This window comes from Lacerta agilis, chromosome 3 (assembly GCF_009819535.1).
Source record: "Lacerta agilis isolate rLacAgi1 chromosome 3, rLacAgi1.pri, whole genome shotgun sequence".
Taxonomy (NCBI): Eukaryota; Metazoa; Chordata; class Lepidosauria; order Squamata; family Lacertidae; genus Lacerta; species Lacerta agilis.
The window spans coordinates 48961023-48978750 of NC_046314.1; the positions used below are offsets into that span (position 1 = coordinate 48961023).

The following is a 17728-nucleotide window of genomic DNA, read 5'->3' on the forward strand; positions in this document are numbered from 1 at the left end:
TGTAAAAAACCGATAAAAATGAGGGGCACTCCTAAGATTGCTTTGCCTTAGTAAATATAAGTTTCACTTAGGAATGCCCGTGTTACCAGTCTTCGTACGTTCTGGAAATCCCACCTGATACACATTCAAATGTGCACCATTGAAAGCAATGCTGTGCAGAAAGACAACATCTGTAATTGGATGCATGGAACACTGTGCATCTGAATACACAGATCATGAGCCTCAGATTGTTGCGTATGGTTCCTGATCCAACAAGGCCTGCCCTGTGCAGATCTTCTTTCCTGAATTGAGTGAAAGTGTCTTGCTCCACTTTTACTCCATTTCTCATGTGAGCTTAAGTTTTTAATAATTAAAAGCAATTAATTCTGAAGCACAATATTAAAAAGCATAATAATGACAAGTGCACAAATTATCTGTCGAAATCCCCAGGAAGTAATGCAATGTCTTTTTTATTCAGACAATTATCTAGTGGTAGGGGATTAGTAGAGGGAAAGGTCTTTTAAGTGCAGGCTCTTTTTATTATTTTAATATATTGCACACCAGTGTTTCATTATGAAATGCACTAAGAGTTATTATCCACCCTGAGCCTTTGAGAGAGGGAATATTAACAAGTGTAAGAGAAATAAATGATTTTTTAAATAAATGATGGGCCAGAGGAAACAGTGAAACATTACTTAATCAATCATTCATTTCATTGTCAATATACAGGATGCTTTACAGAGGTAAAAAGATAGGTCTCTACCCCAAGGAGCTTAGCCTCTAAATTTAGAGGAAAGTGTCAGGGACTCTAGGGATCAAGTCAGAAACACATGGTCTGAGGTGGGGCTGTTGCCGAGATACCTGTGACTGTACATGTTGAAGCATCAAAGCTTCTATCAGCACAACAGAGAATGGGAAATGTCCAGCATTAACCCCTGTGATTTCGTTAAACTATTTTTATCCAACTCTTCAGCCAAAAAAGCTCCCAGGGTAGCTTATATAATATCAGTTATAAACAAAACTGTCATTACCTCCGGGCTTACAATCTAAAAGGCACAACACAAAGGAAAAAGAGGAGGGAGGAGGAAAACAAGCAAACTCAGGCACCAGTTCTTAAAGTTACAAAGCTCTTCTGAAGTCCAGTTCAAATGAAAACTGTTCAGGGAAACAAGCAACAGTGGACCTTGCTTCCCATCTGTCCCTTTGCTGCAGTCTGCTGGAAAGACTACTCCCAGGAGACCATCGGGAGGCCTGTGCTTAATGCTGGTGACTATAGCTTGCTACAATGCAGCCTACCAATGGACTTTAGGGAATCATGGGGCTCGAAAACTCACTCTCCAGATTTAGCTATAGCAATGACGTGACTCACCAGAATGGGAGTGGGCCACTAGCTGCTCACCAGAATGGGAGTGGGCCACTAGCTGCCAAGGGGCTACAAAGATAATTCCCTTCCTAGGAGAAAGTTTCATATACAAGACTGGCTGAATTGTTGGTTTAGAATGCAAATTCTAAACCTGTGGCTTAGATGCAGTTTTAAGATTTATACAACCATGCTATATTGTTATAACATGTTATAACATGTTGCATGCCTCTGTGGCGCAGTGTCTGCCTGTTAACCAGAAGGTTAACACACCTCTCTCACACACAACTCTTCAGCAGCAAGAGTGGATGCAGCCAGGGCTTTTCTTGGCCATAGACACTTCCACACACACATCAGCTGATTTTGGATTTGGTGCTGCTCACTCACACGAGCTGCATGCAATGGAATGGTCAAGTGGAAGAAACTATGGCTGCCTCCTCTCTTCTTGCCATGGGGCTATTAAAGAGATAGCCTAGCTGAAACTTAGCAAGTCTTTTTCCACTTAATTTCCAAGTTGCCAAAACCATCCTTGCCCATCACTGTTGACAGGTCAGCTATACTATTTTCGATCTCCTACCTACAGCAGAGCATTCCAATAAATCCAGATCACTAAGCAAGCTAAACTAGCCAACTTTAAGTCTGTCTAACCCTAGACAAACATTAGTCTGTAAAGAGTAAGTGGTGCTTGACTTCAAACAGGCCATTTCCCAGATGATAAGCTCGAAATGGGATGCTCATCCAAATGAACCAGATGCTTTTAATTATTAATCAGTAAAATCAAGTGCTTGGGAGATTGTGATCTCTAACCCCAAAAAGCAGGTCTTCCAGCCGATTGCCAGATTTTTAGTTTTACTTTGGAGGCTTTCAGGACTCTGGAGAGCACTACCACTAATGGATTATTATTTATACACCATACTTAGAAATATACTCTTAGTTTCAAGTGCATGAAAGCATAACCACAGCTTTTAAAATCTGGAGGCCCACCAGGGTACTGGAAAGGTAGAAATTGGAAATTTGGAAATCGCCTCTAGGCTCTGAAATTAAAGACTCTTTTGAGTGGATCCAGCTGACACTGAACATCTGGTCTCTGAACACAGAAATCCAGTTAATAATAAAAAAGTCATGCATAAAGGACTGGTTGTATGTTGGGGTATATTTTTATCCTCTTTATAAGGTAAAGGTAAAGGGACCCCTGACCATTAGGTCCAGTCATGTCCGACTCTGGGGTTGCGGCGCTCATCTCGCGTTACTGGCCGAGGGAGCCGGCATACAGCTTCCGGGTCATGTGGCCAGCATGACTAAGCCACTTCTGGCGAACCAGAGCAGTGCACGGAAACGCCATTTACCTTCCCGCCGGAGCGGGACCTATTTATCTACTTGCACTTTGACGTGCCTTCGACCTGCTAGGTGGGCAGGAGCAGGGACTGAGCAACGGGAGCTCACCCCGTTGCGGGGATTTGAACCGCCGACCTTCTGATCAGCAAGCCCTAGGCTCTGTGGTTTAACCCACAGCGCCACCCGCATTCCATCCTTTTTATACACAAGTATAAAACAAACAGGTTTTGAATTTGACAGAGAAATAGCATTTGCAAGAAAAAGGTTAAATGTAATTTTAAATCTCAAATCACAAGCAGGAATTGCAGCAAAAGGTTGCAGTATCTCCCCACTCTTTTAAGCGTTTGGTTCCAGAGTTCCACAGAGCAAGTCACACCCTTCTTCAGGATACTATGAACTGTATGGAGCTCAAGCAAGCTAATTCTTTCACCCACATCTTCCAGTTTTCTGTTTTGCTTTTTCATCACACATCCCTGGAAAACACAGGGCATACTCATGGGCTGTTGGGAGGGTATCATTCATTTTCCTTTACAAAGTTACATATCTCTATATGTATCTCTATATCCCCGGTGGGGTGGGGGGAGTCACCAAAATGCTTAGAAACCAGCACCTTCTTTAAGGTGCCCACATTTTACTTCCAGATTGATAGGGTCTTGACTGTCTGAGTGCAAATAGAATCTGTCTAGTTAAAAATAAATGTCCTGTAATATATACAGCAAAAAGGAGCATCACAGGAACATAGGAAATTACATTATACCAAGTCAGACTTTTGGTCCATCTAGCTAATATTGTCAACTCTGATTGGCAATGGCTCTGCAGCATTTCAGGAAGGTCTTTTGCAGCCTAATGGGAGACACCAAATATTGAACCTGGGACCTTTTGCAGGCAAAGTATTGTTGCATGCCACCCCAACCTCTGAGCAGTGTGAGATTCCAGAGGTTCCAGGTGCTCACGCAAGGTCCATGTTTACTTTGGGAATTAGGCACAGTGTAGACTGTGGTGTCTTTAAGATATATGGTTTATTTACACATATGTACAACCTGAACATGTGATGGAGTGGTTCACAGCACCACAAAAGGATCTTGCTTCTCCCATAGCCCAAAGTGAAATCCAATATTGCTCTCAAATGTTACTATCACTCTCCCCAACTTGCTGCTTCAGTTCTGGCCCCCATCACTGCAACTCTAAGCTCTAAACTCTTCATCCCTCTAACTAACCATGAGCTGAGGGAAGGAGGGAGGCCCACCCATTTGACATCTGGTGCCGAGCCACTTCCTTTGTTGCCTTAATGACCTAAGATATTCCCTCAACTCAGGAAGCTATCCTGCCTTATATTTTAACACTTGCTGGATCCAGGGCTTAGATGGTTCTCACATACAGCCTACTTCTTCCCACCCAACCCCCAAACTCATAACACAATGTATTTTACCACTGAGCTATGCCCATTCCCATCCTCCTAGCCCAATTCTATACAGGTTTATTTGGCTTTAAATCCTAACAAGTTAAATGAAAGTTACTCTCAAGTAAGTGAGCATAGCAGTGCAACTGTATGTGTGTGTGTGTGTGTGTGTGTGTGTGTAGAGAACTAGCTACGTGTTGGCTAGTAAGTCTGGAACAAGATCCACTGTGCTTCACTTGCTTCCGACTACTTTAAAAGAACCACACCTTTATTTAAAAATTTTCATTAAAAGCACTAAATAGCATTACTATGCCTAAAGCAAACAAAAACAAAAAAAACCAACCTGTAGTCTTTTACAAGCAAAAATCTGCTGAGCAGAATGAATTCCCCTGATGTTAAAAAAAACCCACAACCTTAAGCCTTTAAGCAAGGTTTTTTATTATTATTATACAGTATTGTTGCACGCAAATACCTTTCCTACCACCTGAGTGTTAATGGATGTATCTTCAAGCAATATTAACTATTTTCTGATGTATGATTATCAGGATATAAAAGATCAGTAAATTAACATTTCCAGTAGTTACTTATAACATAAGATGACCCTGTTGGATCAGACCAAAGGCCAATGGGCAGAGCAATCCTAACCAGCACTGATGTGGCAGAAGATCCAATACTGCAGGGGGCTTTGCTGCACCCACCAACACTGTAGGCTGTTGCCAGTGCCAGCAGTATCCAATGTAATATCCTCAAACAGGGAAGGATGAGGAGAGGGAAGCAGAACAAATGGCCCAGCCAAGGGTCCAACGGATTCCAAACTGGTTTAACAGCTAGAGGGGAGTCTGATCTGGATTTCTTCCTTGCACCCGCTTGTTGCCAGCCCAACAACAAAATCAAGAAATATACTGCAATGGTGGCCCCCACTGCTCTGGTCAGCCCCACTGCTCTCCAACCAGAAGTTAGGATTATTCTAGAGGACAGGATGACTCCAATAAGGTCCAGCGAGGACTTAGCATGCTTAGAGTCTTAGAATCGTAGAGTTGGAAGGGATCATGGGTCATCGAGTCCAACCCCTCAATGTGGGGCTCAAACCCACAACCCTGAGATTAGGAGTCTCATGCTCTACCAACTGAGCTACTTAATGTCTTAGTGACCAAAGAATGCTGAATGACTTTTGGGGGGGAGGGGGAATATAAAACCAGAATGGAATAGAATGGCCTAGAAGAGGGTGTGGTTGGCTAGACGAGCACGCCAAAATGGCAAGACTTTGTTGCTGGTCCCACTTGTTCAACTAAGTTTGCTGCTAGTAACTGTAAATGAGGCTGGAAACGGCTCAACTGCCTCTGCTCTAAATGCTGCTGAGTTATTACCACAACAGCAGATTCCAAATTATAGCTTCCATTCCACTGGTATGCACGGCCTTCAACATATTTGTATACAGAATTCTATTACTCTAATAAATTATCTGGCTCCTTAAGAAGGCCAGCATGTCACCTTTACTTTATTCTCTCAAAAGAAGGCTGACTAGCATAAATAACTTCAAGCTGCATCAGTAAGTCACAAGCATCCTAAAGGAATGTGGATATGTTGTCTAGAAATGATAAACTAGTTGCATTCTAACAAATTGCAATCATTTCATTTATTGTCTGCTTTATGTTTCAGCCCACTAGGAAGACTGCAGGTTATATTTTATAAATACATCTCCGCATGCATTTAATAGCCATTATACTATTCAGTATTTATATGCATTCACATATGTTTTTCCAGTAATATATTACACATATATGCAATTTTTAAATCAAGATCAGAAAACCCTGCAACAGACCATCATGAGGAAACCAGAAGCCTATATGTAACTAGGTCGACATAAATTTTAGCTAGGGCGTCCCTTTATTTTCCAATAGCCTGCTTGGTCCTTTTGTCCTCCTCTATCCATTTTTATTATTCTTAACTAGTGGTTTAAGCCCGTTAAAAAAACGGGCGCTACAATATATGTGGAGGGGGCTGGCGCCCCACCCCCACCCCCCTGCCAAAGCCTGCTTTAGCGGGGGGTGGGGGGGTGGAGGAGAGGCAAGCAAGGCTTCTCCGCTTTAACGGAGAAGCCCTGCTTCCCCCCCCCCGCCCCCACCCCCCTGCCAAAGCCTGCTTTAGCGGGTGGTGGGGGGGTGGAGGAGAGGCAAGCAGGGCTTCTCCGCTTTAACGGAGAAGCCCTGCTTGCCCCCCCCGCCCCCACCCCCCTGCCAAAGCCTGCTTTGGCGGGTGGTCAGGGGCTGGAGGAGAGGCAAGCAGGGCTTCTCCGCTTTAACGGAGAAGCCCTGCTTGCCCCCCCGCCCCCCGCCCGCCTGCCAAAGCCTGCTTTAGCGGGTGGGGGGTGGAGGAGAGGCAAGCAGGGCTTCTCCGCTTTAACGGAGAAGCCCTGCTTGCCCCCCCGCCCCCCGCCCGCCTGCCAAAGCCTGCTTTAGCGGGTGGTGGGGGGGTGGAGGAGAGGCAAGCAGGGCTTCTCCGCTTTAACGGAGAAGCCCTGCTTGCCCCCCCGCCCCCCGCCCGCCTGCCAAAGCCTGCTTTAGCGGGTGGTGGGGGGGTGGAGGAGAGGCAAGCAGGGCTTCTCCGCTTTAACGGAGAAGCCCTGCTTGCCCCCCCGCCCCCCGCCCGCCTGCCAAAGCCTGCTTTAGCGGGTGGTGGGGGGGTGGAGGAGAGGCAAGCAGGGCTTCTCCGCTTTAACGGAGAAGCCCTGCTTGCCCCCCGCCCCCCGCCCGCCTGCCAAAGCCTGCTTTAGCGGGTGGTGGGGGGGTGGAGGAGAGGCAAGCAGGGCTTCTCCGCTTTAACGGAGAAGCCCTGCTTGCCCCCCCGCCCCCCGCCCGCCTGCCAAAGCCTGCTTTAGCGGGTGGTCGGGGGGTGGAGGAGAGGCAAGCAGGGCTTCTCCGCTTTAACGGAGAAGCCCTGCTTGCCCCCCCCCGCCCGCCAAAGCCTGCTTTAGCGGGTGGTCGGGGGGTGGAGGAGAGGCAAGCAGGGCTTCTCCGCTTTAACGGAGAAGCCCTGCTTGCCCCCCCGCCCCCCTGCTTTAGCGGGTGGTCGGGGGGTGGAGGAGGGGCAAGCAGGGCTTCTCCGCTTTAACGGAGAAGCCCTGCTTGCCCCCCCGCCCGCCTGCCAAAGCCTGCTTTAGCGGGTGGTCGGGGGGTGGAGGAGAGGCAAGCAGGGCTTCTCCGCTTTAACGGAGAAGCCCTGCTTGCCCCCCCGCCCCCCTGCCAAAGCCTGCTTTAGCGGGTGGTCGGGGGGTGGAGGAGAGGCAAGCAGGGCTTCTCCGCTTTAACGGAGAAGCCCTGCTTGCCCCCCCTGCCCCCACCCCCCTGCCAAAGCGTGCTTTAGCGGGTGGGGGGCGGGGTGGAGGAGAGGCAGCAGCGCCATGCAGGCCAACGGGGCAGGAGGGGGTCAGCAGCAACCGGCTCTCCTTGTAGCGGCGGGAGCAGCAGCGTGACCTCCCTCTTCGGCTTCCCCTCGTCCTCTGCAGCGCCGGCATTCCATTTAAACCGCCCCGCTTGAACTGCCGACGCTGCTCGTGTCTCTCTGCTCCAATCCCTGTGTCCCTGGGGCACATGCTCAGTTGCGCAAACCCAGAGACACACGGACTGGACGCAGAGACACTTGCATTATATATATATAGATTAAACTTCATAGCATTTGGCTGCTGGGGTCTGAAGTGCATTTCAGCCAAACTATAGGATTCAAGTAATCTCTCACATGTCAATGGAAAGAGCTGGTTGCACTGTATTCGCAAGAGAGAAAGGCAGCTGGATACTAGCCCTATTGCTCCTTGTAAACTGAGACAGATCTTGCACCCTGGAGAGGGTCATGGAAACTAAATGCTACCTCATAGTCCTGGGTTTTGTTGTTGTTGTTTAGTAGTCTATATTTCCTTAAGCACTCTAGAACTCCCTCCTGTCCGGAGGCTGTAACTGTTGAAGAAAAGTGGCAGCAATTACCATATAGTTTCAGGGCATGGCTGACCTACTCACAAGGAAATTGTGCAAGGAAGTGCATAAGCAGGCTCTCCCAGCCCCAGCCCCCTTCTGTTACATTGCCCAGCTGTAGATTTTGCAAGTTGTTTCTTCTTATACACCAAATGGCTACATTTTTAGGTGCCTTGGAAAATATCTTCTTAGTCAATTTGGCATCACTTGACTCTCTCACCTAGCGCCACACAGAATCATCAGCTTTGCTAAAGTACAGATTGCTGTGTTTCTCTTTGTTTCTGCTCTGTGCCTAATTAGGGCCCTGTGTGTATCAACTTGTGATGTGTGAGGGAGCTGAGTAATGGGCAGCCTTTGTGTTCTCAGAAGTGGTGTTTAACTTGGTATCTGTAACAACGAGCAGAGATATTTTTTTTTAACCTTACAGTTTTGGAACAGAGTCTAAAAGCTCATAACATCCAGAATTGTTATACTCCTGTGCTTTTTAATTCCCCCCTCCCCCATCCCTGCTAGGGATGCAAGAAGGTATTGATTTCCGTTCTGACCCATGTTCGTTATGTGCAGTGCTTATGTTCTGATGCAGTTCAGCTTCTGACAAAAACTGCATTATTTTCTTAGTGTCCACTGTAGTGTAATTTTACGTAATTAATTACATAACTAATGATGTTATTAATCACAGTATCATTATGCTATGCCCTATCATTCATTTCAATGCACAGGCCATTTACTTCAATACAATACAAAGGAAACACAATTGAACTTGAGGAAAGGGGAGTCATCCATTATGTATCATCAGCAGCAACTGTTCATATTTGCTGGATTGATTTCCATTCTGGACACTGGACAAATAAGTGGACATCGGCAGTTTCCTTTCCAGTTTCTGTCAAAGGTCTCCAACATCCCTTATCCTCACTACCTTCTACCTTGGTGTAGTATCTTGCCTGATGAAGAGTTTGATAGAACTAGAAATGTTGCCCCTATTTAGTGACAGATGGCATTGCCCAACTGTGTATTTTGGAGTACCTGCCCCCACCCAAAAAAAGCAATGGAAGTTGATCCAACAGATCCTGCTCATTAGCTGTTGTGACTAAAGTGCTAGCAGGAAATGAAGAACAAGGCAATACCATGAATTGTCTGCCTCCCTCGACATAGGAGCTGGGGCACAATAACCACTCCCGGGATGTGGGGGTAGAGCTAGAGAATGGGGAACAGGAAGGATGAACAGAATTTGAGCCTTATTGGGAGAAAGGAAGACGGAGCTCTCTGTTCATCGCCCATCACCCTGCAATTTATCAAATTTGATGAGATTTTGCTAGGTGATTATAATTACAGCATGTCACACTATGAGTCCCCCCCCACCCGCCTGCTGAAAGAAAGGATTCCCCAGCTGCTGCTCAAAAATGTATGAAGCAAGACTAATTTTTTAAAAGCTAAGGTAAGCATGCAAGGATCATGGCTCTGCTGTGTGATCATTAACGTAGGAAGCTTGCAAGAGACATCACTGCCAGGAACCATTTTATAATCAGTATTTTCTGGTCTATTAACTGCAAATGAAAAGGCTTTAAAATATAATTAAAAGATCAGTAGCTTTTCCTTGCACAGTTACTACGAAAATATAGAGCTTCTATATCGTCTCTTTCATTCTTTCTCTACTCCCCCCCCCCCGATTTTGTACCAGGTTGCGCTTGTGCTCCTGGGACCCGATTATTTGCTGCTGAAAACAACTGTCAATGAAAGGGCATCCTTTTATTGCAAACACAATAATCTCTCTCAGTCTGCTCTTTCAGACTGACAATATTTGAACAAGAACTCCCTGAAGTCTTCCTTAGTTATCCATGCAGATGCCAATGGCTTGAAGCCACAATACCTAGTGCTGTAATGCTATTAATCTCCCAGGCAAAATGGGTTTGATCACAGGAGAAGATAACCAAGAGAGTTTATATAAAATCCATGTGTGTGAAAAGTTCCCCCTTTTTTGCACTGAGAGCACAAACTCCCTTATAAGCCCTTTGCACCCAGGGGATTCCTTAGGAATGCTATAGGACCAATTCTAAGAAATCTAGTTGCACTTAAGCCCCATAGGTGTGGGTTTAACGTTTCCCAGAGCATGCCCCACATCCCATCCATTTGTGGTGCATGAGGTGGAATGCCACTGCTGTGCCACCATCACCATGACCAAGATAGGGCAGGTCAGGGTGGCAGTCACAGCAGGGGAAGGACCAGGTTGGCAGTGACAGCAAGCATATGCACATCTGCACCCACGACTGCCAACCCAGTGCTTCCCCAGCCATTCCAGTTGTGGCAAGTGGCAGCACTGCCACCACTGAGAGAGCAACAGAGCAGCAGCACCACACTCATGTGACATTGATGTATTCAGTTCAGAATGCTTTTTATGTCATTATTTCAACAACCAGGGATGCTGTTGCTATATGTTCACGAAATTATAAACACAGGAGTCAAGGAATATGTCTCCAATTGCTAAAGGTCCTTAAAACAGTGCTGACAGTATCTGCTATTTTTGCAGCATGATCCTCACTTCCAAGCAAACATTAGGATCGTATCCAAAGTCTGGGTTTTGTTTGTACATGCATGGGAATAATCAGAGACTAAAGATGACCAAATCAACAAAATGAGAAGCAGTATAATGAGGCTCCTCTCATCTGAGATTTTGAAAACCTAGTAGGGTGGTTAATTCAAATATGAAGAGATGGAGGAGTTCAAAATTCTCTGTTAGTAACACACTAAAAGCAATCCAAGATATTGAGCGAAGATATAAGAATATGTGCAACACTTGAGATTCCCTGCCTGAGTAAACAAGGAATGTTGATACAGAATAACTACTCTGAATCAATCACTTCTGAAAGGTCTGGTATATCAGATCATATACATAAGCCATTGGAAGGAATGCTAATGATTATAATTAGTTTTGGTTTTCCCTTTGAAGCTTCCAGTCCAGGCACAGTCAGATATAATTTCTTCAGTCCATCTGTTTCAGTGTGGCATTTCCTAGTTTCTAAGATGATGCAATAGCATTTTTATTGTAACATAATAATGTTATTGTTAAGTGTCCTAAAGATTTCAGTGTGTGCTTTTTTTGCCAAAGGCTGCAAATTCCCTTTAATAAGGAAAATAAATCTGGATGAAAGTCAAAGAGAATGCAAGATTTCAATTTTTAAACATTCAAGAAATGTTTCTTTCCCAGAAACATAAGAAAAAACATCGTAATGGCGTGCCTGTAATAGTTCCCAACTTTCTCTTTGTCTCCCTGTGACAAAGGGCAGAGAACCAATTCTGGCAGGAAACTTTATCTTCCCTAAATCTAAAACCTCAAAATAGGGGGTATAAAAAAGATGCATTTCCAAGGCTTTGCCTTCAGCAGCTCAAGAGGGGAAGTAGGAGAGGCAATATATCAAGTGGAAGTATTGAGGAGGGGATGGAGAAGCTGGAGAAGACCTTGAAAGATATCCCAATTATCAGCCTGTCTCAAACCTTTCCTTTTGGGGCAACAAAATAGAAAATTCTTTCCAGTAGCACCTTAGAGACCAACTGAGTTTGTTCTTGGTATAAGCTTTCGTGTGCATGCACACTTCTTTTGGGGCAAGTTGGACTACTGCAGTCTGGTGCACATACCGGTACATTTTAAAGGATGGCAGCTAGTTTGAAATAGTCACTGGGTTGCTGTATTCACCCAGCTCCACTGACTTCCAGTCCATTTCTGAGCTTACCGGTAATTGGAAGTGCTGATGATTAAACAATGTAGGTGTTTAAAGTTAGGTAAAGTCCAAGTACATATTAGCTCATCTTTGTCCACACTTGTTCACCCAGTCCCTAAAGTCATCATATGTCTCTTCCTGGTGCCCCCCGCCAGGGCCGACCCTAACATTAGGCAGAGTAATGCATCTGGCTCAGGTGATAGAAGCCAAGTAGCAGCAGCCTTCCCAGCTGCTCCTCTTGAGCCTCCCATTCATTCCCCCACAGCCTTCTGCCCTCTAAACTGTAGTAGTGGACACTGTCCCATTGAAGCAAAATCTGACTGCCAGTACAGAGAGAAGTTGGAATGGGGGGGGGGGTCCGTATTGCCCCTTCCCTCAGGCCACAATGTCTTGGGCTGGGCCTGTCCCCCCCCCTTTTAATGTATTTTTATTTTTAAAATTATTGATTTACAAAAGTATGTGCAATGTCTCTCTCTCGTATCCCCCCCATGTAACATTTTTACAAATCAGTTTCATTTGTTGAGACATTAGGAAGAAAGGGAGGAAAGAGGGGGAGGGGGGCATCATAACCAGACACTGGAGAGACCTGTCAGGAGTAAGCATGGACAAATGGTACCAAATAGTATGGGAAACAGCCTTACTAGAAAAATTAACCAATAAGCTGAAACTGTCACGGGGACAAATAGAAGACGCCCTCACCCCGGTATGGCTCCCCTTTATCACAGCCCAACAAGACAATGACAAAAATCCACCAACAGCATACAAATCAATATAGCTAACCTGATCCAAAACACCCACCCACCCCACTCACACATGAAAACAAAGACCACCACAGCCTGCTCCCTTTTGAGGAAAGGCAGATGGTGAATGAAATAGGCCACGTCTTCACCATACATTTAAAGTAATATTATACCATTGTAACAGTCATGGCTTCCCCCAAAGAATCCTGGGAACTGTGGTCTTTTAAGGGCACTGAGAGTTGTTGGGAACCCCCTATTCCCCTCACAGACCTACAGTTCCCAGAGTTCCTTAGGAAAGGGGACTGATTGCTAACAATTGTAACTGAGTGGACTAGTGGTCTTCTAAGAACTCTTAAACTACAGGATTCTTCAGGGGAAATCATGGCTGTTTAAATGCTATAGCAATGCTTTAAATGCATAATGCAGATGTGGCCAGAGAACCATTCCAAGGTACTCAACCTTGGAATGTCTCCCCAGGGAAGCTCACCTGCATACACTGATATCATTCCAGTGCCAGGCAAAATACACTTTTATTCTCCTAAACTTTCATTTTAAAACATATTAAGCCACTGAGGAAATGCTTATGTGTTGCATTGTATTTATTTATGTTCTACCTGCTATTTCAATTTGATTTTTGTTGATTTTTAAATTTAAAAATGTATGATTGCGCTGTTTTTAGTCTTTTATAATGAGCATGGATGAGCTAAAGGCACAGGATAAACATTTAATGAATGCATAAATAAATATTAAAACGTAAACTTCCATTCTATTTTCTTGGCTGCAGTTAAGGCAATGAGTAATATGTAGGCTTCATAATTGCTAGCAGCCATGAAGGACAAATGTGTGCATTTATGAAAAAAAAAACCTGATTTTTGTTGGTATTGTTTAAAATCATCATCATACATTTCTTTCCCATTGTGGTATTTTGAGCCATACTTGACAATTTTATCTTGGCTACTCTATCAGGCTATAAAGAGGGCTTCATGCTTTCATTCTGCAAATCATAACACATCATTTCTCTCCACTAGTTATTCTTTGGATGGCAGTGATGGACTGTGAATGCCAAGTGGGAGACTATGTTTTTTATAAACCACAAAGTGTAGAAACATCTGGTTTCTTGGCAAACATGCTGAAGAGTTATATTGGTGGCTCTGGTGTTTACCAGATCTGTCACATGGTTGGGCTCCTTTTGTTTTCTATTGGTGTTTTCCATACATGCAGCTTTTTAAAAATCAGATAAATGTACTTAGCAGTTATAACTTTACATAAAAGCAGCCTGAAGGTGAAGAAGCCATTTAACTCTCAATGTGTTATTTTAACACAGGCTAAGAAGAACAAATCCATATGATTAATTATATGATTATAATTGCTTGCAGTTATGGAGATAACCTGCAATCAAGATCCTTGCATCTGATAAGAGGCAGAACTTTATGAAATATTTCAAAATCTTTTCAGCATCGCCCCTGTGCATTTTTTTCTCTTTACATGCAGCTCCCAGCAGCAAATCCCTGATAAGCAAGCCAATCATCACAGTGTTTACTCATAGAAGAATACTGCTATTTCCTGATAGTCTTTATCAAAAATAAAACAAAGCAAAGCAAAGCAAAGCAAATCCCCCCCAACAATTCAACTACACCCTGTGGCTATTTAAGGATTATATTAAGAGCATCATTTCAAATATCTGTGAGTGTGGTCCTTATCAATCTTTTAAATTTTTCTGTAATCTATTTTAACTGCTAGAGCAGAAGTGGGGGTAGAATAACTTTTACATTTACAAAGCAATCCAAGGAAGCAAGTCCTATTGAACTCTATAGGGCTCACTTTTGAATAGACATGTCTAGGATTGTACTGTAAGAGCATGGGTCACCAATGTGGTACCTGTGGGCACACAGCTGCCCACGGAAGCCGCCTCTGACGCTCACAGGGTCTCACCCCCCCCACTCAAATTAGCTAAAGATGGCTTCTTCCAAAGGTAATAGAATGATTTTTTTTCCAAGCCTAATTGAGGCATGGGGTGATTTTAGTGGGGTTACAGCTTGAGGAGTGGGGGGGGGGGAGAGTTGCAGCATGGATGTAGTGCCCAAACTGTTCCTCTATTTTGCAAATGTGACCACAGGCCCAAAAAGCATAGTGACATCTGGTAAAGGGCTTAAGGTCTGACTTCCTTGATTTTATTTAGACCTTGCTTGCTGCTCTAATAACGGGTGATGTCTTCCATCCAAGGTTGACCACAAATACAAAGACTGTATGCGTACTGGAGCTTTTTGTAGCAGCCATCCCCAAGGCTAAAGATGGGGATCACTTAGAAATAGCATAGCTAGGGTGGCACTGGGCAGGCTGTGACACTGAGGCCCACTTGAACGTGGTACAAGGTCCAATGATGAATCCCAGTGCAGTGTTTGAGAAACACTGGTCTAACCCATCCTATGTTCCTAAAAACAAACAAAAGCATCCCTGAAATATAAGTAAAAAGCAGAGGCAGAGAGAGAGAGAGAAAGAAAGAACTGCTGAATTATTCATAAAGTATTTGTCCTGCCTTAACACAATGCAGCTTACCATTGACATACATACACATACACACCATCCAGATATACCGGTAATGTAGGAAATGAGTTACAATAAGATACCTGAAATGAAGGACAGGCAACAGCTTTTCTTCTTTGAAGTACATCTGAAGACATCTGATACACTTTAAAAGAGGGAAATTACTCCACCAAGTATTATTTCTAATTGATGAAGGGCACTCATATAGAGAGGACCGGACAAAGTGCAGATCTGAAAATGACATTTCCCTGAAGTACATGGCTATTTAGATCTGAGACACCAGTTGAACAGCCTGACCTTAAATCATGTTTACTCAAATCCCACTGATTTCAGGTGGGTTTACTTCAAAGTTTAGTTGCTTTAGACTGCAATCTTACTGCAGTCTCAAAGCCCGACATTCTTTGATCATATTTGAACTCTGTCCTCATTACAGAGCTTGTATTGCTTCAGGTTGTTATTGTTCCAGATGAGGACAGCATTTGAGTCCCTCATCATACAGACTAATTTACTTCTCATGATCTCTTTGGCTCAACTGCTTCAAACCCTGCCTGGGCCCCAAGTTTACTAACAACTTCAAATTCCCAAATCAACCTTAACCTTATTTTTGAAGGCAATTTTACCAGCATACGGGGCTACCTGCCATTAATGGAAATAGATTTGCTAGGCTGAGATTAAATAAATGTACCAGTCTAGCACTCATGACTTATGGTTGCCTTATGATATTCATTGTCAAGGGATGCTTTTTATTCCAGAATAGAATACACATCCTGTGGATGCTCCAGATTTCTGTAGAATATTTCCAAGGTCACTTTTTCAGATTAGACAGCTGCACAGGGCCCCTCCCTTTACAGTCTGGTGACAGCTTTACCAGCTCAATCTCAGTGCATGCCTCACCACTGATTTATTTCATACATATGTTGTATTTTATTGCACTACAATCTGAATTACACAGAATTAAAATTGTAATAAAACAAAATACAATATAAAAAAGCAATAAAAACAAAAATCCCATATTCAACCACAAATCGACAAACACCTGAATAAAGCTCACACGCCACAGTCTGGGAACCCCCAATGTATGATGTCTTGGGCAGGGGTCAGCAACCCGTTTTCAGCCATGGACTGGTCCACCATCCCTCAGACCATGTGGTGGGCCAGACAATTTTTTTTTGGGGGGGGGAATGAATTCCTATGCCCCACAAATAACCCAGAGATGTATTTTAAATAAAAGGACATATTCTACTCATGTAAAAACATGCTGGTTCCTGGACCGTCCATGGGCCGGATTGAGAAGGCGATTGGGCCACATCTGGCCCACGGGCCTTAGGCTGCCTACCCCTGGTCTTGGGCTATTTGGAGGAAAGCAGTGGCTGCCTATATACACCATATACACCATACAGCTAAATCACACACACACACACACACACACCCCTTGGGAACTGCAGTTTAATAGTGCTGTGACTTGTAGCTCTGCTGGGCAAACTACAGTGCCTACAATTCTTGGAGGTTGGGTGTGCTTTAAGTGTATGATGCATAAACAGCCAAGATAGAAAGAAAAGAAACCATCCCTTTTGCGACTCTCAGCAGAACTAGCAGACAACCCAAGGCCACCTCATAATTTAACATACCGGTATGTTAACCTCAGGGCCTCAGAGATATATGCACCGCATTGCAAGGGGTTGGACTAGATGACTCACCGGTCCCCTTCTATGATTCTGGGATTCTCCTCCATACGATTACCTCCTCACGCACACCAGACCTGAACCGAGCCACGTCTCAAGCACCAGCACCACCCAACGGAAGGGTGAACCAGCCATCGCACGGAGGCGGCCACTCTTACCTTCTTGCGGGCGTCGCTCGAGGGCGCCCCCTGGAGGCAACAGGTGGGCTCGGCTGGGGCCCTGTGGCGTCCGCTCCTCACGTAGGTCACCTGCCGCCTACTGGTCGCCTCGCTCGCCTTCTCAGCTCTGCGAGCTCCCGGCGGCGGCGGGAGAGGCGGCTTGCGCGTCTCCTTGGCAGGCTCGGCCTCGGCGGCGTCCCAGGAGCGCCGGAGCCCCAGCTGCAGCAGGCAGAGAAGGAGGGTGGCGGAGAGCAGGCAGAGGCGCAGCACGCAGCCTTTCCCCGGCCGCCTCTCCTTGGCTGCTGCGGAGCGCCACCGGCTCATGCTGCCGCCAGGGGCGAGGGCGGGTGCCGGCGGGTCCCGGGCGAGCGCTCGGCTCTCCTCCTCTCCGCGCTCCTGCCGCTGGGCGCGTGCCTCGCCCAAGAACACATGCCGGGGAAAGTTTGGGCTCTGGCTGGCGGGAGTTCCGCCCCTCTCCTCCTGCCCCAGCCGAGAAGCGGAGGGCGCCTCAGAGCCGCCGCCTCCCGGCCACCGAGCGAGGGACGGGAGCCTTGCTGCAGCTCTTGACGGCCTCCCCCGAGGCTCTGCGAGTCCCTTGGCCCTCTTCTTGCTTGCTCATCAACGGAGCAAGCAGGAGAGAGCATGGCCGGGTCCAGTGGGGCTTAATTGGAACAGCGGAAGGAAAGGACGGATGGCGGGAAAGTTGGCCTTTCTTGCAGCGCTTTCCAACTTTCCCTTGCAAGTTGCGCCATCGGAGACGGCTATCCTGTGCGGCTGAGTTCGGAATCGGGGTTTGTTGCTGGTTTCCTGATGGTTTCTAGGTAGTTATAGTTTGCAGTGGATCAGTTTAAAA

General features: G+C 45.6%; 1 protein-coding gene across 1 annotated transcript in view; it reads right to left on the reverse strand.

Moving 5' to 3' along the window:
* METTL24 (methyltransferase like 24) overlaps positions 1-17435 on the reverse strand; it is a 74270-nt gene extending 56835 nt beyond the window's left edge. The window contains exon 1 of the mRNA XM_033143590.1: positions 16876-17435. Within this exon, the coding sequence (XP_032999481.1) occupies positions 16876-17199 (324 nt within the window). The 5' untranslated portion in view covers positions 17200-17435. The remainder of the gene's footprint in view (positions 1-16875) is intronic.
* Between the last annotated feature and the right edge of the window lie 293 nt (positions 17436-17728).